Raw genomic sequence first — 24,882 nt, 5'->3', positions numbered from 1 at the left:
ATCCTCTGCTGAATATTATTTCCTTCTGATGACTTCGAATGAGATCAGAGACATCACTATCCATCAGTGAGATGCTCTGGAAGATGCATAACTATATTCTTAAAGCAACAAGGGGACTTGTCTTCTCATACTCAAATATATTCATAACATTCATTGTGAAACATATTTAAATGTTGCTCATTCTTATGTTGGCTACATCATTTAATATTCCAAATAATGGCACATTACTGTTTTAGAACGATGAAGTATCTGAACCATAATATTTATGTTGGAAAATCCACAAGCCAAATTTATTGACAGACATTGGGTTTTCTAGATGTACAAGTACATAAAGTATGGTGTAGCAAGGTATTATTTGAGAATTTCAGAAAACATACCATAAAATAAATAAAAATAAATAATAAATAAACATGAAATTCATACCAAGGGCTGGATTTGATGATGTGTGAGGGAACTACACATATAAGGAAGACTTTTTGAAATATGCCTCACTGTCTATGTGCAGGCGGTCAGTACAGGTTAGCACTCCACAGAACTACTTAAACAAATGAGGAAGGTACTACAGTTATACTGAACCATCTGTTTATCCATCAATTTTAATCCATTTGACCTGGACAGGGCCATGGTGGTAGCAAACTAAGCAGGGATGACCAGAATTACCTAAGCCAGCAACACTTCCCAAATCATCCTGCAACATCTCTTTGCTTTATAAGGCAAACTGAGAAATATAATCACTCTAGTATGTCCTGCATCTACTTTAGGGGCATGCCTTGCACCCCTCTCTTGGGAGGTCCTCAAGGTGCATCATAAGTAAGGGGACAAACTACTTCAACAGACTGTAGTCATCTGAGTAAGGCAGTGGTTCAGTCCTAATATCCTCCCGGATTAGTAAGCTCATCACTCTGTCATACAAGGTTAGTCCAGCTACCGTGAAAAAAGTAAATTTATTTCTGCTGTTTAAAACTGTGATCGCATTCTGTTGTTCATTCCCAAAGCTGATGTAGCCTGTCCAGCTAACTGAGAGTTTCAATCAAAGCCATATTTTTCACGGCATGCCTGCAGTCTAGTACAACTGTATTGAGTTATTGGTCAGTCTCTTGAGCCTCTGTACCATCACTAGTGAGAAAGATCCCAATATAATTAAACTCCATCACTTGAGGTAGCTTCTGTCTCACACATACAAAGATCCGTTTATTCTTTTTATACACAGAACCATAACCTCTTCATCCCAGCCAGTTTTCACTCAGCAGATATCTGTCGCAGTGTGTGCTGGTGATCACAGTCACCTTAAGAGGGCAGCATCACTTGAAAGAAAGCTATACCTCCCATGTTCCAAGACTAGATAGTTCCCACAGCATTGTTGCATCTTGATGTCCTGTAAACAACAGGAGTGACAGGAGACACCCTTGGAAGAGTGTTATGCCCTCTTTGAATGTATACGACTTAATACAGGTAATGTGGACAGAGTTCTGCCATAATGGGACCAAGTGGTATACAACTATGGCCTAGGTTCCTGCAATGCTGTAGCAACCTCCGAAGACATTCTGAATTATGTGGTCATATGCCTTCTCTGAGTCCACAAAACACACATAAAGAGTGCAAATAAATTCTCACACTCATTTCAATGCCTTTAAAATGACCTGATTCCCTGTTCCATGCCCAGGATAGAATACTCAGTGCTCCTTAAATCAGAAGCTTGTTTGCTGGATAAAGTCTGCTTACCAGCATTCTCTTGGAGGCTTGATCTTTGTATAAGCAAAACACATCCTCCTGTCCCCATTTTGAAAAAGTTGCAAGAAAGACTGAACCAAGCTGATCGATATCTGTGCAGTAACAGAAACCTGGTTCAAGGCTCCCGAGAGCACCCCAGCATTACCAGGTTATACCTCATACCATGTTTTTCAGCCCCAAAACTTGGACAGAACCACAAAAGGAGGGGGAGTATCAATATTCGTCAAAGATACCCACACCTCCAGGTTGGTGGCACAGCACGAAGCATCAGAGACTATCCATGTGCAACTAACAGTGGGTAAAACTGCCTTCCAGTTTATATCCTGCTACAGACCACCCTCCCAAACCCAGGAAACCCACTCAGCCTTCCTGAGAACACTGGAAAATATGAAGGTCTCTCCAAACACCATTATATTGGGCGACTTCAACTACCCTAACATAGACTGGGAGCATTACTCTAGCTCCAACACCCTAGCCCAAAGGTTCCTAGAATTTATAAACTCAAATGCTATGGAACAACTTGTTGCCACTCCCACAAGAGGGGAAAACATACTGGACCTGATCATCACCAACATGGGGACTCTATGCTCCAGACCAGAAGTGTATCCCTCACTGGTAAGATCAGACCATAAACTAATCTCACTAGATATTCACATCCCGACCCCAGCCCCTGCCCAGAAAACCACAGTGAAAAACTTCTCTAAAGCAAATTTCACACTCCTCAAAACCGAGGTGGAATCCTTCAAAGCCCCCGGGCCTGTGGAAAATACGGTCCAGTCCGCAGAATCCTTTATAAACGCATTCTATGAACACCTTCAGGAATGCATGGATCATGCAATCCCAAATAAAACCAAGACCCAATCCTCCAAAGTTAGGCATCCTGTCTGGTGGACCCCAGCCATAAACAAACTATACAATAGAAGGAGGAAGCTACTACATGATAGAGCAAAATCCCAAAAAGGGAAGGCATCCCTGATCAGTATTGGCAAAAAACTACGGGCACTCATAAAATTGTCTAAGTCCAGCTTCGAGAGAAAAATTGCACAGGACACTAAGGATAATCACAAGGCTTTCTTTAGTTATGTTAGGAACCTGGGTGGGAATTCCCAGATATGCTCAGAATTAGTCCAAAATGACAAAAAATACACCGAACCCACAGACATTGCCAACATCCTAGCTGACAGGTTCAGTGCAAACTTCTCCACCCCTTCCCCACCAAAAGGGCAAATATCTATCCCAGCAGAGTGCTGCCCCCCTGACATCTCAGATGCTCAGGTAAGAGCCGCCCTCTCCAAAGCAAAGAACACAGCATCAATGGGACCAGACGGTGTCCCGGGCTGCGTCCTACATGAACTCCAAGAAGAGCTAAACCCAAACATAAAACTACTGTTCAATCTCAGCCTTACTACAGGATATGTACCCAAAGAATGGCGTACAGCAACAGTGGTCCCTCTCCACAATGGTGGTGCCTCAATGGATCCTGGAAACTATCACCCCATAAGCTTGACTAGCTTGGTCTGCAAAGCTATGGAAAGGATCATCATGGGCCTCATAAATAAAGATATTGGGGACCTACAGACACTGGATCCTACCCAGTTCGGCTTTGTTAAGGGCAGATCCCGCCTCTTAAACCTGGTCAATTTCTTTGAAACAGTCACCAAGGCTATTGACGAGGGGAAGGTGGTCCACACAGCCTACCTGGACCTTGCAAAAGCCTTCGATACAATACCCCACTCAGGCATTATAGATAAGCTCACCAGCTTAAATATAAACCCCTATGTCACTAGATGGGTTGCAAACTGGCTCAAGGACAGAACCCACATGGTTAGAATTGCTGGAGCCATGTCAGACTCCAAACCAGTTACAAGTGGCATCCCACAAGGCTCAGTCCTGGGTCCTCTCTTATTCGGTATATATTTCTCGGAGGTACAGGCTAACACGGAAGGACTGTGGCTGACCAAGTTCACAGATGACTGCAAACTGGGCGCCATAATCGACTCTCCAGCCGACACAAGCATCCTACAAAAGGGCCTCATAGAAACAGACAGCTGGTGCCAGAGCCATGGCCTCAAGCTAAACGCCAAAAAGTGTATAATCATCCCCTTTGGCAAAAACAAAGTGTCCACAAATTACCACATAGGTGGTAATCCATTAAGTACAGAAGAAGTAATTAGGGACCTGGGGACCCAAGTTGATAGCAATCTCTCATTTGACAACCACGTGGCCAAAGTGGTTAGAAAAACATTTTATATAGCCCACCTAATCATGAAGGGATTCACATCTAGATCAGGGGAGGTCATTGTGCCTCTTTACTCATCCCTCATCAGGCCCATAATTGAGTACAATGCCCCTTTTGGGATGTACCTTACCAGACACCTGCAGCAACTGGAAAGACCCCAAAAGTACCTCACCAAGAGGATCAAAGGGCTCAAACAGATGCCATATGCTGCCCGGTTAAAGAAACTCCAGCTCTACTCAGTGGCATACCGCCTGCTCAGAGGTGATCTGTGCCTGACGATAAAGCCATGTCCAACCCGGAATTAATGGACATGCTGCACCTCAGAAAATCCAAATCCCATCGAGCCACGCTTCGAGAGACTTGAATCTCAGCACTGAAATAAATAGGACATGCTGGAGGGACAGATTCATAACCCAGAGGCTCCCTTCACTCTGGAATAAAATCCCAGTCCAGGTTAGGCAGAGTCCCTCATTGACTCTCTTCAAGAGGAATCTTGAGGAGTGGATGGGAGATAGTAGGTTTACCCCGGGTATCACTTCTGTGTCACTGTTAGACAGAGGCACAGTATACTAACCTTGAAAAAGGGCATAGCAAAATTCATTTAAAATTGGTGGCGAAAGCCACACACACTCTGGCTAGGCTTATAAATGCCCTAGGGCAGATAGCCTAGTATGAACCTATGAACCTATAAGCTAGGATCTTCACTGTGTAATATCTTAAACCTCCTGTAGTGGAGGCCCATGAAATGCATACAAATAATCCCTTAAGGACATACCTGTTTTTTTTTTTTTTTTTGCTACTGCATAAGTATCTTACAGCTGCAAACATTTTTTCCATCACTTTTGCATTTCAGTAGTCTGTTGCTAAAACAGCTGGAGCCCCCTCCTCCCCACCACCACTCAGACCTTTATACTGCTTTAATTGAATCTAATATAATACTTTAGCAGATTCTACTTTAAAAAAGCAAAAACAAACCCAATGAAAGCCATTCCCTCAGGCCCAGTTGTCTGCTGCGACTTTTCCAACCTGCAAAAAATAATACAGAAGCAGTGAGTGGCCTGCAGCTATGGGAACATATTGTTGGAACAGCAGCCTTCGTCAGCTAGCTCCCACCCACCGACTCCTACCCTACTTCTCCACTTTCCTTCTCCTACTTCTAATATCATTCTTCCAGCTATAGTAGCTAATTTAACTCCGTATATAATCTGCTCCAAATAAAAAAACACCACTATACATTCAAAACCGTTATTCAAAAATAAACTCTTCTCAACAAACATCACAATACACCAGTCCCACAGCACAGCAACCACTCCCCTTTGATTACACATATGTAATTAAATGAAACCACATTATAATGCTTCAAAACATAATACTATTGAACTTATTTATAACATCTTATTACTCCAACCTGCACCTTGACCCCAAGTCCACCAAAACTACTCATTCTTACATATCATCCCAACCTCCAAACAAAAAATCAGTAACAATTTCTCCTTACCTCTATGACTGGACAAATGCTCACCTCTACAGATTAATAAACCTCAGAGCGTCTCATACTTTACCTATACCTTTTTCATTCAACTGATCCAGGTATAAACAGCTGCCCAGCAAACACACCTCAACATGCTCAATCCTCCACTGCAGAGATATTTATTTATTTTATTTATTTGCTGGGGAAGTCTGACCGGGCATGAATCCCATTTTCACCGGAGGCCCTTGCAGAAAAGCTCCACATATATATAGTTCAATTAATAAACTACATAATATTATCACACAAAGTGCAGTGATAAACAGGAGAATCAACATATAGGATAAATAAATTCATATCAGAAAAACATACGCTGAGTACTGAACAACAATAATAGGATATTAAACACCTGGTAAAATGCAATCAGTGGTGATAACCAATGGTAAAGATATTAAGTATTTAAAATATGGGAAAAAAACTAAAAAAGAAAGAGGTTTTCCAGCTGGGGAAGAAGGGAGCTATAGGATAAGAAACTGGTGCTTTGGCATGTAAGACAACAGAGGAAAGGAAAGGGGAAAAAGAAAAGTAAGAGAAGAGAAGGAAGACATACACCCCAACACAGGTCCTCCCCAAATTCTACTTGTTTGCATATTAACTCAAATGTAGAAAAAACTGGCCAGCTTCTATAGTGAAATGGCCAGCTTTGAACAGTATTGTTAACAGATGGGATTCCCTGTCATGGAAGCCCAATGTTCAGCAACTCTACCAAAGACTACTCTCGTTGCTTTTAAAGGGTACTCTGAACATCACCCAAATGCTCCTTGTATAGTGCAGGGCATAAAGGTGATGTTCAGGCCTACCATAATCAGAACTGAATGCCCCAGTAGGAACACAGTCCAAGAAACCCAATAAGTAACCTGTACATTCAGGAAGGCAAAAGACAAGGGGGCGGAGGGAGGGCACAAAAACTGCAGCAGTGAAGGCAAGGACATCTATCATTATGGTAAGATTTTACAAAACTGTCCTTACATTCACTGCTCACTGCTGCAGTATTCTTAACAGATGGGACAGTGTCAAAGATCAAGAGAAAACATGGGAGAGGGAAGGCACAGAAGAGCCCCCTAAAAAGCCATGAAGAATGGCACTAGCAAAACCAGCCCTAGCTCTAGAGATAACATCCAGCTTGTAATGCTTGGTAAAGGTATGCACAGAAGTCCAGGTAGCTTCCTCAAGAATAGAATTAGCATCTGAGCCCTTGAAAAAAAGCACTAAAAGAAGCCACATCTCTAGTAGAATGAGCCTTAACTGAAGAAGGAAGACTTTTGCCATGAAAAGTGTAACAAAAGGAAATAGCCTTAGAAATCCAAGAAGAAATAGTTTGCTTGGATACAGCAAGTCCCAAAGATCTAGAATGAAAAGAAACAAGTAACTGATTAGAATTTCTAATAACCTTAGTCTTATCCAAATAATCCCTGAGTTGCCTTTGCACATCCAAAGTATGCAACACCCTCTCACTGTCAGATTGTGGCCAGGGAAAAAAGTAGGCAGATTAATAGACTGATTCAGTGATAGCACGTTAACCACCTTAGGTATAAATGAAGGGTTAAGTGTGCAAGGACAGCTTGTCTTCATGAAAGACCAAAAAAGCAGGACAAGCCATAAGGGCCTGCAACTCAGACACCCGTCTGGCAGAAGTAAGAGCTAACAGAACAGTCTTCCACAAACAATGTAGCAAGGAAACTGAAGCAGCAGGCTCAAAGGGGCCCTGAGTCAACTTCCTAAAACAAAATTAAGATCCCAGGGAGGAGGAACAGGCTTCCTGGGAGGTCTAATATTAAGGATGCCTTTAAGAAATTGTTTAATCTCAAATCTAAAAGCTAAAGGAGGAGAAAAGGACAGACAAGCAGAGATCGTTGATAAGTTGTCCTTAATAGAAGTATAGGCCAAACCAGCATTAGCAACTCACACAAATAAGAGAGAACCAAAGGAACACCCTCAGTAAGTGGGTCCAGGTTATGAGAGAGACACCAAATAGAAAAGCTATTCCATTTGGATGACAAGGATTTCCTAGTAGTAGGTTTCCAGGCCGGACTTGCTGCATGACTTCAGAAAAAAAGTGTCAGTGAGGAATTGAAATCCTATTGCCCACAGTGTTAGTTGAAGCATAGACAGGTGGGGATGGATGAGAGATCCCTTGTTTTATGTGATTAGATCCACCCTGTGAAGTAACTTGTGATGATTGCCCCTGGCCTGATGCAGACGTAGAGTGAATCAGTGATGTCGCAGCCAAAAGGGAGTCGCTGATAATATTTTGCAAGTATCCTGTTGAATCTTGAACAGGACTTTCAGAATGAGAGGAAGGGGAGGGAATGCATCAAGAAACATCACCTTCCAAGAAAATGAGAGGGCGTTCACCTTCCACACCAGATCACCTGGGACTCTGGCACAAAACAGAGGAAGTTGTCTGTTCGGGGGGGGGGCAAAAAGATCCACTTGAGGAGTATCCCTTTAGTGGATAATGTTCAGAAACACATCCCTGTGAAGCATCCATTAATGGGACTGAGTTAAGGACCTGCTCAGAGTGTCTGACCTTCGGAGTCTGGAAAATCAGAAATAAGTTGACAGGCCCAAGAAAGAAGAGCCAACACATACCTAGACATATGGATCTGATAATTAATAGCCTTAAAAGCTAGGGTAGCAGAAGTGTAAACCTTCTTACTCAAACTTTCCATATTTCTGCTATCCTTGTCAAAAGGCAATAAATTGGGAGAAGGAAGCAACTGAGATGGCTTACCAGAGGCTACAGACACAGAGGGATCAGCAGCAGGACATTTATGTAGGAAAAAACACTCCTCAGGCACCCTATAAAACCTGTCAGGCTTCTTGGGAGCAAGGGGCAGAGAATCAGGTGCATGAGAGGCATTGGAAAAAGCAGCCAGCAAAGCATCCAAAACAGGAGGAATAGCCTCAGGTTAGGGGAGTCCAACTGCAGCAACTCATAGTACCTTTGATGGCTATCACAGACCTGAGCACAATCCCACTTAAAAAAATCCATCATCCTAGAGAGTGTGTTCACAAAGGAAAGTTCCTCAAAAGGAACATCTGGACTAATAGATTCCTCCTCCTCTGATCCATAGTCTAAAGGAGAAGGAATATGAGTAAAGTCAAAGTTAAAGTAAACTTTATTGTCATTTAGAACTACACATGTGTAGCCTAAATGAAATGTGCATCAGCTCAATTCTTGAAATTACAAATGAAAGTGAAACAACACATAGAAGTAGAGGAATAAACATAACTAATAATTATAATACTACTCCCAATACACTCAAGAAAGAGTAGAGACATTTACTGACATTTATAAATGAAAAGAATACCCACCCCTGAGTTAAATTAACTACCCTAGTTAAAGTAATACAAAACACACTACGGATTAAAATGGTTATTTGTCTAATATTACACTTGAGTGAGTTAATAATAATGACTATGGATATAATAAATAAATATTGAACTTACTTTTAATATATGTAAGTATATATTGCACAAATAAATAAAACTTGACTTATGTGTCCAGACCCCTGGGACTAGTGCACGAGTTCAGAAGTCTAATCACTGCAGGGTAGAAACTTTTACTGAATCGTGTAGACCTTCAGTGGATGCTGCAATATCTCCTGCCAGATGCCAGATGCTTAAACAGTCCATGAACAGGATGTGTGCTGTCCTGTATTATTTTGGTGGCCTTTCAGATGCTTCTTGCAGAATAAAGATGTATCTATGGAAGACTGGAACCTGTTACCTTCTCTGCAACCCTCATCATTCTTTGTAGTGCCTTCCTTTCTGTAACTGTGCAGCTTCTAAACCACGCTGTGGAGTTGCAGGTGAGGATGCTCTTTACAGAAGGTGGAGGGAATATGAGGAGGAAGCTTAGCTTTTTTCAGCCTTCTTAAAAATTAGAGGCATTGGTGTGTTTTCTTGACCAGTTGGCTGGTGTTTTCCGACCACTAGAGATCCTCTGATATGTGTAGACCCAGGAATTTTGTACTCTCATCATTGATCCTGAGCACTGGGTGGTTTGTTCTCCTTTTCCTGAAGTCGATGATAATCTCTTTGGTCTTGCTTACATTCAGGTCAAGGTTGTTCCTGTGACACCCGTGCACTGGCCCGATAATCAGGGAGCCTCAATCCTGACCACTAACACCAGTGAGGACTTGCACATTGGGAGGATAACAAGCACACACAGTAAAGTACAATTTCCCTCAAGAGCACACAGAGATCACAGTCAGTCTGTGGCTAGTTTCTCCCCAGATCCCCAATAAGATTCCTCACTGGCACAGCTATAGGTTTCAGATCTCAGCCTAGTGGTCAAGCCAAAACCTCCAGCACCCTCTCTGTCCAACCAGTGTTTTGTGTCCTTGCCAAAGTAGCTCACACACACACACACACACACACACACACACACACACACACACACACACACACACACACACACACACACACACACTTTGAGATTTGATTTATATACAAACACACCGATAATCCTGGGGAAGACTGGCACAGGTTATCCAGCTATGCCGCCTTCTGCACAGACTACTGTAATACCACCTGTCACCAACCACTACTATTGGCTACTAAAAAGGCCCTTACCAAAGGGTGTCCAATTCTACTCTGCAATATTGTTATCCAATTGGTAAGTATGACTGAGACTTGAAGGCTATTTAGGAGTGGCTTGTACAGTATCACCAAATACATGCTAGTACTCTAAGAGCTTAAATATCTCTGCACAAAACAGCCACAGTTAAAAGGTTTAAAAATAATTAATAATAAACAATAAAATCACAAGACAATACTTATTAACTCAACACGGTGACAATAGAGAGTTCAGAAATCACAGGAAAAACTTTAAAACAACATTGTAGGACAGTCTGATGTAAATATAGAAAACAGTTAGACTTATCTTGATATATTCCTATTTATCTCTAAGAGAAATACTAAGATCTAAATCCTACTTACAGAGCAAAGCAAGTGCTGCTGAGATGATGTGTACAGGTTCAGAAACAAATACAAAATGCACTTCTTTCCCTCTGAGATAGTTGTTAAATTGATAATGCACATTACTGCTGACTCATCTCAGATTACATCATTCTTTAGTTTTCAGGCTAACAGAAGTTAAAATTTAACATTTCTTTGTGATCTGCAGCTGCCAGGAAGTCACAGAGCAATAAAAGACACTTTATATGTGAAACCTCATAATTACCTCTGTCTTAAGACAATAGAAAGAAACTCCTAGCCCAGACATCCTGTCTCTTAGCTTGAGATCACACACAGTCGTAAAATTCTTTAGAGTTTTCAAGTTAATTCTGTATGTCCCAGTTTTCTACCATGAAAACATACATTACATAGGCATAGAGTTTATACACATTTCTGCTTACTTCCAGCAGTGTGCACTCTGGTTACATTTTTGAAGCTCAGCACATAACAGTTTTCTTGTGAAACAAGCCTGTGGATCATATTAATATTTACAATGGGATAGAATTATTTACAAAATGCTATCTAGCTAGTCTGGCAGCCTTCACAGTTCCCCTCACACCAACTGATCAGAGATGCCAGCTTCTTTCTGTATGTCCTTTCATCCTCCTTTGTGACGAGCCACAATATAATATAGATAGAATAGAGTAGAATAAGTAAGGGATTTATTATCCAAATCTGACTCATCCTCAGAAGAATCCTATTCACTAGTCATTTTACAGGGAGTAGAGGAGCCAAGAATACCTTCTCATCACTGAACCAAAAACATCAGCAGCCCTAGAAGAGGCATCTGCTACATCATAGCTATATTTAATAGAATGACGAATGACTTGAGTTCAGACTGGCAGCAAAGAAGTTCTGATTATGGGAGGCCTGAACCTCATCTTTATGCCCTATGCTACACAAAGAGCATTTGGATGACGTTTGGAGTACCTTTTAAAAGCAACAAGTAGTTTTTGGTAGACTGGCCAGACATTCAGGCTTCCACAGCAGGTAATCCCATCTGTTAAGAATACTGCCACAGTGAATGTAAGGACATCTATAAATATGTGGGTTGGGAAACACTAGATAGCGTGATTTTAAGGCACTTAATGAAATATAAAAAATAACTAAAATGTGGTGCAAGGAACCACTAGACACCAGAGTTACTATATAGTGTGCCTTAAAGGTACTAAAAGGGGACTGAACCCTGCATCTGTCATAGCAAACCTCTGAAATAACCCACCACACTAAATGCAACGTTAATGGAATAAGGGTTTGTGTGTGTGTGTGTGTGTGTGTGTGTGTGTGTGTGTGTGTGTGTGTGTGTGTGTGTGTGTGTGTGTGTATGTTTATGTAAGCCTTGGGATGCACTCCATTCATGGCTGGTTCTAACCTTGTTTTCTAGGACAGGCTCTGGCACAATTAACCTTGATCTGATAAAGCCAATACTGAAAATGAATGTATGGCTATTAGCAAACAACTCAGGACTACAACATGCCAATGAAAATATGAGATAAGTTTCTTGCTTCATTCTATTTTTTTTTTTTTGTCAGAGACAATGAACCACAAATCAATTATCATGATCATAAAGCAAACTAGTGAATCTGTTGACATTTAACATTAGTATGGTATATAGAAAATATGGGTTTACTATCCAAATGTCAAATGGGAAAAAAAATTCCAGTTCAAAACACTGGAAAAAAAAAGAAAGTAAATATATATATATATATATATATATAACAGGACACAATGTCGAATCTGTTGAATGAATTCAGCAGATTTGGCATTGTCGCCGAACAGGTCATGTGATGTCCATATAAGAGCTCAGGTAAATGAAACTCCTACACCTCACATCACATTTTTGCAGGGGGCAAGCCCCCCTGCACCCCTCCCTGTGGGGGGCTGTGCTCCCCACACCCCATGCTAACTATATATTCCAACTCCGAGATTGCACTACAGTGAGGAAAGGGATGAATGTCCCAAACTGCACTGTACCACAATCTCTGTGCAGTACTATGAGTTCATATCAGCAAATGCACAGCAACACAGAAAATCGAACATGCTACTTTTTGTTTTTCGTCTGCAAAGTATCTTTATTGACAATTTGATAGTAAACCGAAAATATGTAGCATTGCCTTCCTTTATCCAAGTGGAAGTGGTGATGATACAATTCTACCATCATATTCATCATTTTGTTGAGCCCTAGCATTGGAAATGAGACTGCTCAGGTGCTTAATCAAGAACATTTCATATGTCAGAACTATTATCTAATTGCCTCTTTTTAACTGCATTTTTGTTTTAAACAAGAAACATCTTTATTAAATTATCACTTATAAACTAGGCAACCTGTCTGTGCTATGTATAGAAGCCTTACCTGTGTAGCTCTGAAATACTGCTTTAAATCGAGTAAACCCAAACCACCTTGTTCTATTGGAAGAATCAGCTTATCTCACTTGACTCTTACCATCTTCCCCTCCCAGATAAAATCCTTTAGCTCTTTATTAATTCCTATCCACAACTTCTCCTCTGGTTGATAAAAACATACCTGACTTGTGTATAAAAGTAAAGGGACTAAAAACATTTTAACTGCTTGTATCTTGCTATCCATATCCATAAAACAGAGCTTCCATTTTCTCAGTTTTTCTATTATCTTTTGTTTAATCTCTTCCACATATCCTTAGCTGCCACAACAGAATTCTTTTTAATCCATACTCCTAAGTACTTCATTTTATCATGTCCCCACAAATATTGATATTGCTGAACCAATTCCCGGTTAACAAATGTTAAATAAATAAATAAAATAAAATAAAATAAATGCATGGGTACATAGTTTTACAGCTATTGTCTTTGTTTTAGCTTCATTAATATTGTATCCTGAAAAGACTTGAAACTGTCTCAAAATGTTCCACAACATTGTAATGTCCTTTTCTGGTTTTATCAGGTATAAAATAATATAATCTGCAAATAAAGCCAGCTTTCTTGACTCCCATAATATCTGAGTCCCTTATTTTCTTTGCCAGTGATTCTAAATATAATGCAAATAACAAAGGGGAAAGAGGACACTCCCTTCCTGGTTCCTCTGCTCAAACAGAAATTATCAGAGAGAGGAACTCAACCACTTTTTTTTTTTTTTTTGCATTTGTTAATATTCAATTTGCTTATGGACACTAGACTTCCCTCAGTCCTCTACTGAAAATGGATTTTGTTCTTTTATGCATCCTAATCAGAAAAAACAAATAGCCAAATAATAAGTAAATAAATATATACATGCATTAATAATGCATTCACTAATCAGACTGAGCCATTATGATAAGAAATGATGATATGACACTCACCATTCAGAAAATCTTTGATTTTCTTGATTAAGTCATGTAGTTCCTTGGTGGAGTCAGTAATTTTTTGCTTGGCAACTTCTGCTTTGTTCATGGTTTCTTCTGCCTTCATCTTTGCATGTTCAGCTTCTTCATAGATTAATCGAATCTGTTGACAATATCATACAATATACACTAGTAATACTGTCCAGTAAAATACACTTAATCTATTTGCCATTTTCCTCACTTTTCTGAATTTGTTGCCCATTAAATATGGTTCATAATTTTCTCTAGAGACTCTAAAGTACCATTTGGACTGTGATGACCACATTATTGTTTTTTTTAGCCAAATGACCAAATGTGGGGGATGTGCAGCATGTGAGGACCCACCACTGGACCAGTAATCAAGCAGCCTCAGTCCTCAGAGCTGGCATCTGTGGGAGACATACACTGGGAGGATGACAAGCACACACAGAATTTCCAGATGCAGCTCTCTGAGTCAGTTGCAAGTTCCAGAACACACAGAGACCACAGTCAACTCGGGGCTGGTTTCTCCTCCTTTCTCCAGATCCCCAGTAAGACTCCTTCTTCACAGACACAGCTATAGAGTTGATATCTCAGCTGAGTGACCAAGCCAAGATCCCCAGCACCCTTGGTGTCCAGACAGTGCTTTGTGTCCCTGCCCAAGTAGCTCACACACACACACACACACACACACACACACACACACACACACACACACACACACACACACACACACACAAAAAGGCTGGCACAGGTTTACTATCTATGCCCCCTTCTGCCCAGACTATAAGGTAATTATTACTGCCACCAGTCACTTCTTATCAGCTAGTTTAAGGCCCTTAACAAAAGGTATCCAATCTTCTTACTGTGTAATATTAACACCAACAGTAGCAGAGAAAGGCTGTTAGGAGTTGCCCACACAGTGCCACCAAATAAATATACAAATGTATAAAACTCGGATAGCTGTATTCCACCCTTAAACACGTTTATTTCACAAGCAGCACAAGTTTATGTAAAATCCACTATCGCTGAACACAACCAGTACGTTTTCATCTACAACTTCATCAGATGATTCAGCTTAGCCCAATAATCACTTTTATACCCCTACCAATTAGAATATAATGAGCTCCAATTAAATTCAAACATATTCACATATTTCACAAGCATTACTAAACCATACCCTATTAAACCATTTAAGATACATATCAAAATATGAAATACATTACTCCTAAAAATGGAGAACATCGATATCTGTGCAGTAACTGAGACCTGTTTCAGGGCTCTAGAGAGCACCCCTGCAATACCAGGCTACCACTCTTACCACACTTTTTGGCCACCAAACCAGGACCGAAACACTAAAGGTGAAGGAGTGTCCATATTCACCAAGGATATTCACACCACCAGGCTAGTTGCCCAACACAATGCGTCTGAAATTCTCCAGGTGCAACTAACACTAGGTAAGGCTGCAATCCAAATTATAGCTTGCTACAGATCCCCCGCCATGCCCAAAGATTCTCACTACACCTTTCTAAACATACTGGAAAATATTAAGATTCAACCAAACACCCTAATACTGGGTGATTTCAACTACCCTGCCATTAACTGGGAAAACTACTCGTGTACCAACACCTTTGCCCAATGGTTCTTGGAATTCATAAATTCCAGTGCCCTGGATCAACTAATCCATAGTCCCACCAGGAGCTCCAATATCCTAGACCTGGTCATTACCAACATGGGTAATGCTCCAAACCTATGGTCACCCCCTTGTTGGTCAGGTCTGACCATAAGCTAATCATCCTTAACATCCACATCCCACCCCCACCCACCCAGTAAGGAAACCTTCATAAAAAACTTCTCTAAAGCCAACTTCATGCTGCTCAAGTCAGAAGTGACAAACTTCATGACACCCATGCAGACGGGAACTGAAAGTTCGACTGCTGGATCCTACACTAAGGCACTGTATGAGCACATCCACTCATGCATGAATAGTTCCCAAACAGAACCAAGATGCTCTCCTCCAAAAAAGGAAGCCAATCTGGTGGTCCCCTGCCATAAACAAACTTTGCAACAAAAAGGAAGAAACTGTTGCAGAAAAGAGGAAAATCCCATGATGCAAAAAATTCCCTTACCAGCCTCAGTAAGAAGCTGAGATCCCTCATAAAATCCTCCAAAGCTAGTTACCAAAATAAAATTGCCAAACATTCCAAAGACAACCACAAGGCATTCTATAATTATGTCAAGAATCTAAATGGCAATGCTCAGATCTGCTCTGAGCTACAACAGAATGGCATTAAATATACTGATCCAAGGATATTGCCAATATCCTGGCATGTCGATAGAGTGCCAACTTCACCTCCCTCTCACCCCCTAAATGGCCCATCTCAATACTGGAAGATTGCCAAATTCCAGTAATAACGGCCACACAGGTAAAAAATGCACTCTCCAAAGCTAAGAATACAGCATCCATGGGACCAGATGAGATCCTGGGCTGTGTACTACATGAACTACAAAATGAACTGGCACCTAAGTGCCATGTTTAATCATAGCCTCACCTCAGGCTTCATGCCCACTGAGTGGTGCACAGCTACAGTTATCCCACTCCACAAGGGGGGATCCACCTTGGATCCCGGGAACTACTGCCACATCAGTCTGATGAGCCTGATCTGCAAGGCCTTAGAACGTATTATTATGGAACTTATAAACAAAGACATTGGCAACCTTCAAACATGGGACTCCACCCAGTTTGGGTTTGTGAAGGGCCGATCTTGTCTCCTGAACCTGATTGACTTCTTCGAATCAGTCACTAGAGCCGTGGACGAGGGTAAGGCGGTCCACACAGCCTATCTGGACCTCGCCAAGGCCTTTGACACCATCCCCCACTTTGGAATCATAGATAAACTTACTAAGCTGGGCATTAATCCCTACGTCACTCAATGGTTTGCCAACTGGCTTACTAACAGAACCCACACTGTAAATGTAGCCAACTCCAAATCCATTTACAGACAAGTGACAAGTGGAGTACCTCAGGGTTCAGTTCTGGGACCGCTCTTGTTTGGCATCTACTTCTCTGAAGTACAGGCCAACACTAAGGGACTCTGGCTAACAAAGTTTGCAGATGACTGCAAACTGGGAGCCATTACTGAATCCCCAAATGATGTGGATACTCTACAAAAGGGCCTTACAGAAACAGATGCTTGGTGCCAAAGCCATGTGCTCAAGCTCAGTGCCAAGAAATGTATAGTTATCTCCTTTGGAAAAAAACATGTACCCATGAATTACCACATAGGTGGCAGTATACTAAACACCGAAAGTATGATAAGAGATTTACGGACACAGGTGGACAGTGGTCTCACCTTCGATAACCACATTACCAGAACAGTCAGGGAATTTTTCTATATGGCACACCTCATCACTAAGGGCTTTTCATCCAGAAAAAAGGAGGTCATTGTCCCACTGTACTCATCCCTCATTAGACCCATTATAGAATACAACACCCCATTTGGTATGTACCTCTCAAGACATCTGCAACAACTGGAAAGGCCGCAGAAATACCTCACTAAAAGAATCACAGGCCTAAAGCAGATGCCCTACGCTGACCACCTTAAAAAACTCCTGCGATATTCTGTCGCATATTGTCTACTTATTGGCAATCTCTGCTTAACAGACAAGGCCATGTCAAACCCAGAGCTGTTGGACATGCTACACTTAAAGAAATCCCAATCCCTCAGAACCACATGCTCCAGGGATCTAAACCTTGTCATCACAATAAACAAAACATGCTGGAGGGATAGGTTCCTGACCCAGAGACTCCCCAGACTCTGGAACAGACTGCCTATACATGTCAAGCAGAGCACCTCTTTGGCCCTTTTTGAAAGGAACCTTGACAATTGGATGGGAGAAAGGAAATTCATCCCAGGGATCACGTCAGTCACCCTGCTAGACAGGGCTCCAAGGAAGCAAATAGTGTGGGAAGAAATAGTCAGGGAATTGTTATGGCTTGGCTTGTATAGGCCTTAGGGCTGATAGCCTAGTACAAACCTATGAACATAGTTCATGAACAAAATAAATAACATATTCCCTATTACCTATGTTATAAAAGTATATCTAAACCATTTAAAAGCTATATTCTTTGTACCAAATTGAAAGTCATAAAAGGTTTATCATATATAAAACAATGCTAACCTCTAGTGGCCAAAAAATATATATAAATGCACTCACAACTGTGTATAAATACATCAACAGATGTAAATGTTAAAATTAAAAATTTCTTATCTTCAGTTAAATGAGATGACTGTGTTTAGATACTAAAACCTCTTAAAAATCCTTAAAAATATTTTATTGTTAAATAATTTAATTAAAAAACCTCAGAAGTACTTTTAACATGGACTAAAGTTTAGTATTTTAGTATCTAAACACACATCTAAACAAAATATGTGAATACGTTTGAATTTAATCGGAGCTAATTATACTCTAATTGGTAGGGGTATAAATGTGATTACTGAGTTAAGCTGAATCATCTGATGAAATTGTAGACGAAAATGTACCGGTTGTGTTCAGCGTTAGTGGATTTTACATGGACTTGTAGAGCTTGTGAAATAAACATGTTTAAGGGTGGAATACGGCTATCCGAGTGCTTTTTTATTCAGTTGTGGTAGTTTTTAAGCACTTTTCCTCCTTATTTCTTGGTTCGAGTGCAGTTTGGAGGATGGATGGGCTTATTGTATCCCCGTGGCTATTTCAGTTGGAAATAGCAAGGAGAAATCTTTGGAGCACCTGAGTGGACAGATGACACAGCTTTTCGAGATTTTGAAATCTATTTGTCATTCGCTGACAAGGCCCGCCTCCAACTTTTCATTACCATGAGGTGTGCCATTTAGGAAAAGTGGATAATGGAGGAGGCAATCGTCAGCGTTCAAACAGTGAAGATGGAAATATTAACTGTTCATGTTTTAACAGCAGGACGACTCTGGAACTGCTACAAATGATGGAAACGGCCCCCATGAGTGGCAGTTTAGAGAAACGTGTTCGAGGGAACACCAACAGAGGTGACTTTCATTCTCAAAATGTGAACTTTGGGCATAATGAACTTAATTTGGATGTGTGGCTAAAGCAGAATGTCACTTTTGATAAATTTGTATCGGCAGATGATAACAGTGAACACTTATTCCAACAATTTAAACAAGCTGCATGATTTATTGTATAAATTTAAGATGTTGAATGCTGATAATGCCTACTTAAAAGAGTGTATTAGTTTAAAAGTGGTACCAAAAGGTTTGAGGGCGTTTAGATTTTCGAATAATGTACAGGAAGGTTTGGAATTTCATTTAGAATTGTTATATATCTTTGATAAATGTGGTTTTGATATACTTAGGACAATCATTAAACAAAATGAGAGAGAGTTATGGAAATGTTGAATGATAGAATTAATAGTGTTAACAACTGTGTGATTAATGATTTAATGTTCACTGTTGATGAGGAAAAGAAGAAGTATTGTGATTTGAGGATGCATGTAGATGAAAAAAATAAAGATTAATATTAACAGGAAGAAAAGAAAGATGGAGATGGATTTAAATGAATATGCACTTAATACCCATTAACCCAAGCCAAAAAAATATACAAATTACCCTAGAGAAGAAAGGGTTTTTAACAGAGCAGACAGGGACTGAATGAGAGAATGGAGGGTGGTTATAGATCTAATATTAGTGTTGAAGAAGCTTACAATGAAGGGATGGAAGGACTGGGTGATATGAATGACCCTGTAGAATATCCCCCCCTCCAAAGATCCGAGAGACTGCAAAAGAAAGCCACTGTAGATTATTATCATGGAGGGGGTGGAACAACAAACAAAGGGATCCGATTTACTAAGTAAAGTCGTATGCATTAACAATAGTTCATTACACAGGGATGAAATTAGTGATGGGATAGAAAGAATAGGGCATAGATTAATATATAATGGTTACGCTATATTTAATTATAGTAGTATAGAAGTTACTAAAGGACATTTTAAACTATTTGCAAAAGGATTTAAATTTGTTCCAAAGAGAAAATGTGAAATTAGTAATTTACTGATGGATTTAAAAATGTTTGTTAGAAAGAAAAATTTGGAACTATTATTAAAAGAGGTACAGTACATAGACAGAAGTTTAAAGAAAAAAAGAGGGTGTGGACCCCTCCATTACATCCACAGTTAAAGAATTTTGAGAGCATGTTAGAAAATAAATGAAGAGAAAAACTTTCTATTAATAGGGTATGGTCAAACCTAACAGTAGAGGAAAGGTTGCTGTTAGACACTCTACGTGATAAATTTGCTGGGGTAATGAAGCCAGATAAGGGTGGTGGAACGGTATTGATGGATTACATTATATACGAAAGTAAAATGATGGATCATTTACTAGATGTGACTAATATTCTAAAGTCTCTGTGAATGAAATAAATATTGGATATAAAAGGATATATGTGGCCTTAAATGACTTAGTGCTTGAAGGATGTATTGATACAGAAACATTTAGATTGTTGTATAATAATGAACCTAAAGTACCTGTTACATTTGGAATCCCAAAGGTGCATAAAGATTTAACTAACCCACCAATGAGACCTATTGTGGCAGCTAGTCAGTCAGTAACAGCCTTTATGCAAAATATTTAGATGTAAAACTTAAAAATCTTTCTATATATGCCCTCAATGTAGTGAAAGTGTCATGGGGATTCCTTAGAAATATATGAAATGATTTATTTCAGAAAAATATGATTTTTATTACTAAAGATGTTATCAATCTTTTTACAACTATACCTCATAAGGAAGGGCTAGAATTCTTGGAAGAAATATTAAGAAGTGCTAAAGAATTCAGTGAGAAAGATATATACATTATTTTAGTGTTGATGGAAATTGTCCTCAAATATAAATTTTAGTTACTTTGAGGGAGAATTTTTTTAGGCAATTGGAAGGTGTAGCAATGGGGGCCATGTGTGCCCCCACGTTTGCAAACCTAGTGCTCTCATGGTGGGAAAGTAAATTTGTTTTTAATTCCAAATATAAAGAATGTTGGGTACTTTATAAGTGGTTCTTGGATGACATCTGTCTTTTTTGGGTGGAAAGCGACAATAAATTTAGAGAATTGTTTTGAGTACATTTCCAATAGTACCGAATTTTTGAAATTTACCTACAAAATAGGTTATGGACACATAGATTAATTAGATGTTAGCATTTCGATTAATAATGTGTATAATACATTTTTGTCGAAAGTTTATAGGAAGGATACATATTGCAACTCCTTTCTACACTATCAGAGTGCACAGCCCTTGTTTTCAATTATTAAGGAATTCCCAATATTATTCTAGCATGTCCAAAGGTCAGTTGTCAATCTCCTCTCTGGTCCAGCTGGTGAATCTGGGAATCTTGAGGCAATGTTACAACTGCCTCATGTACACAGACAACCCTTTCCTCCTCCCAACAAATTCCAACACGTGAGAGATGCAACCATATAGCCAAACTGGAGGCTAAGCTCTCTCAACTCAGTACTGGCATAACCAGTCAGGAGGAGAAGGAAACCACACTCACTACAATTCCAGTCTCACATAGACCTACCATGACAGCAAACCAAACACATAATCACACAAAAACATACTCGGAGGCTCTAAATAAAGAACTGCCTAAGCAGCAGAGACCTCCAAAGCAGACACCCAAGCAACCGCTACCCCAAAACAAAACACGTGCAACACATATCTTACAAAGTCAGTATGCCGAACAGTCACAGCCCTTAAGACTAAACAACACACCTGATACACTTGTAATAGGTGACTCTACCATCAGGCACACTGACGTCCCGCTCACCAGGCTGAACAAGGAGAGGGTCACGGTGAGCAGCCTGTCGGGCACTAGGATCCGCCACATAACACAAGCACTCAGGTCACTCCAAGGCAAGTACAAATATGACTCAGTCATTGTCCATGCTGATGTGAATGACCTGAGACGTACCTCCCTGGACTACATGAAAAGAGACATAAAGGAGCTCTCTGAGCATGTAGCCCAGGCCGGTATGACCCTGACCTTGAGTAGCATCTTACCCTCACCAAGAATTATGCCACAATATGAAGACAAGATGATCAATTTCAACAATTGGCTTAAGTACTGGTGTCATTCAAAGGGGATCCAATGCCTGTCAGCTTGGGATGATATGCTCGACAAGCCACGATGCTTCGCTAGGGACGGCTTGCACCTGTCACCCCTGGGTTTTCGGATATTGGCAAAGGCTCTTGCTACCCCCATACTTAGGCAAGGCTCAAAAGACAAACCCACCTCCATAGTTATCACAAGGGATAAGAAACTAAGAGTAATGCTACTCAACGCCAGAAGTCTAAACCTCAAGATGCATGCACTCGAAACTCTCCTTAGCATGGAGAACATTGATATCTGTGCAGTAACAGAAACCTGGTTCAGGGCTCCCGAGAGCACCCCAGCACTACCAGGTTATACCTCATACCATACTTTTCGGCCCCAAAACTTGGACCGAACCACAAAAGGAGGGGGGGCATCGATATTCATCAAAGATACCCACACCTCCAGGTTGGTGGCAAAGCACGAAGCATCAGAGACTATCCATGTGCAACTAACAGTGGGTAAAACTGCCTTCCAGTTTATAGCCTGCTACAGACCACCCTCCCAAACCCAGGAACCCCACTCGGCCTTCCTGAGGACACTGGAAAATATGAAGGTCTCTCCAAACACCATTATATTGGGCGACTTTGACTACCCAAACATAGACTGGGAGCATTACTCTAGCTCCAACACCCTAGCCCAAAGGTTCCTAGAATTTATAAACTCAAATGCTATGGAACAACTTGTTACTACTCCCACAAGAGGGGAAAACATACTGGACCTGATCATCACCAACATGGGGACTCTATGCTCCAGACCAGAAGTGTATCCCTCACTGGTAAGATCAGACCATAAACTAATCTCACTGGATATTCACATCCCGACCCCACCCCCTGCCCAGAAAATCACAGTGAAAAACTTCTCTAAAGCAAATTTCACACTCCTCAAAACCGAGGTGGAATCCTTCAAAGCCCCGGGCCTGTGGAAAATACGGCCCAGACCTCAGAATCCTTTATAAACGCATTCTATGAACACCTTCAGGAATGCATGGATCATGCGATCCCAAATAAAACCAAGACCCAATCCTCCAAAGGCAGATGTCCTGTCTGGTGGACCCCAGCCATAAACAAACTATACAATAGAAGGAGGAAGCTACTAAATGATAGAGCAAAATCCCAAAAGGGAAGGCATCACTGATCAGTATTAGCAAAAACTACGGGCACTCATAAAATTGTCTAAGGCCAGCTTCGAGAGAAAAATTGCACAGGACACTAAGGATAATCACAAGGCTTTCTTTAGTTATGTTAGGAACCTGGGTGGTAATTCCCAGATATGCTCAGAATTAGTCCAAAATGACAAAAATACACTGAACCCACAGACATTGCCAACATCCTAGCTGACAGGTTCAGCGCAAAAACCCCCCCCCACCAAAAGGGCAAATATCTATCCCAGCAGAGTGCTGCCCCTGACATCTCAGATGCTCAGGTAAGAGCCGCCTCTCCAAAGCAAAAACACAGCATCAATGGGACCAGACGGTGTCCCGGCTGCGCCTACATGAACTTCAAGAAGAGCTAAACCCAAACATAAAACTACTGTTCAATCTCAGCCTTACTACAGGATATGTGCCCAAAGAGTGGCGTACAGCAACAGTGGTCCCTCTCCATAAAGGTGGTGCCTCAACGGATCCTGGAAACTATCGCCCCATAAGCCTGACTAGCTTGGTCTGGAAAGCTATGGAAAGGATCATCATGGACCTCATAAATAAAGATATTGGGGACCTACAGACACTGGATCCTACCCAGTTCGGCTTTGTTCAGGGCAGATCCTGCCTCTTAAACCTGGTTGATTTCTTTGAAACAGTCACCAAGGCCATTGACGAGGGGAAGGTGGTCAACACAGCCTACCTGGACCTCGCAAAAGCCTTCGATACAATACCCCACTCGGGCATTATAGATAAGCTCACCAGCTTAAATATAAACCCCTATGTCACTAGATGGATTGCAAACTGGCTCAAGGACAGAACCCACATATTTAGAATTGCTGGAGCCATGTCAGACTACAAACCAGTTACAAATGGTGTCCCACAAGGCTCAGTCCTGGGACCTCTCTTGTTCGGTATATATTTCTCGGAGGTACAGGCCAACACGGAAGGACTGTGGCTGACCAAGTTCGCAGATGACTGCAAACTGGGTGCCATAATCGACTCTCCAGCCGACACAAGCATCCTCCAAAAGGGCCTCATAGAAACAGACAACTGGTGCCAGAGCCATGGCCTCAAGCTAAATGCCAAAAGGTGTATAGTCATCCCCTTTGGCAAAAACAAAGTGCCCACAAATTACCACATAGGTGGTAATCCATTGGCACTGGAAGAAGTAATTAGGGACCTGGGGACCCAAGTTGATAGCAATCTCTCATTTGACAACCACGTGGCCAAAGTGGTTAGAAAAACATTTTATATAGCCCACCTAATCATAAAGGGATTCACATCTAGATCAGGGGAGGTCATCGTGCCTCTTTACTCATCCCTCATCAGGCCCATAATTGAGTACAATGCCCCTTTTGGGATGTACCTTACCAGACACCTGCAGCAACTGGAAAGACCCCAAAAGTACCTCACCAAGAGGATCAAAGGGCACAAACAGATGCCATATGCTGCCCAGTTAAAGAAACTCCAGCTCTACTCAGTGGCATACCGCCTGTTCAGAGGTGATCTGTGCCTGACATATAAAGCCATGTCCAACCCAGAATTAATGGACATGCTGCACCTCAGAAAATCCAAATCCCATCGAACTAAGCGCTTGAGAGACTTGAACCTCAGCACTGAAATAAATAGGACATGCTGGAGGGACAGATTCATAACCCAGAGGCTCCCTTCATTCTGGAATAAAATCCCAGTCCAGGTTAGGCAGAGTCCCTCATTGACTCTATTCAAGAGGAATCTTGATGAGTGGATGGGAGATCATAGGTTTACCCCGGGTATCACTTCTGTGTCACTGTTAGACAGAGGCACA

The 24,882-nt window shown here is 41.0% G+C and overlaps 1 protein-coding gene across 4 annotated transcripts in view; it reads right to left on the bottom strand.

Moving 5' to 3' along the window:
- The window catches only part of LOC122807740 (laminin subunit beta-1-like), a 2,263,691-nt gene that overhangs the window by 408,645 nt on the left and 1,830,164 nt on the right, over nucleotides 1–24,882 (bottom strand). For all 4 annotated transcript variants that reach the window (XM_044078727.1, XM_044078725.1, XM_044078726.1 and 1 more), the window contains one exon: nucleotides 13,778–13,922. In XM_044078727.1, coding sequence (XP_043934662.1) covers nucleotides 13,778–13,922 — 145 coding nt within the window. The remainder of the gene's footprint in view (nucleotides 1–13,777; nucleotides 13,923–24,882) is intronic.

Source organism: Protopterus annectens, chromosome 7.part1, assembly GCF_019279795.1.
Source record: "Protopterus annectens isolate FY-2018-M chromosome 7.part1, PAN1.0, whole genome shotgun sequence".
Classification (NCBI taxonomy): domain Eukaryota; kingdom Metazoa; phylum Chordata; order Ceratodontiformes; family Protopteridae; genus Protopterus; species Protopterus annectens.
The sequence above is the reverse complement of the archived record's forward strand: the minus strand, read 5'-3'. Positions and strand labels throughout refer to the sequence as shown.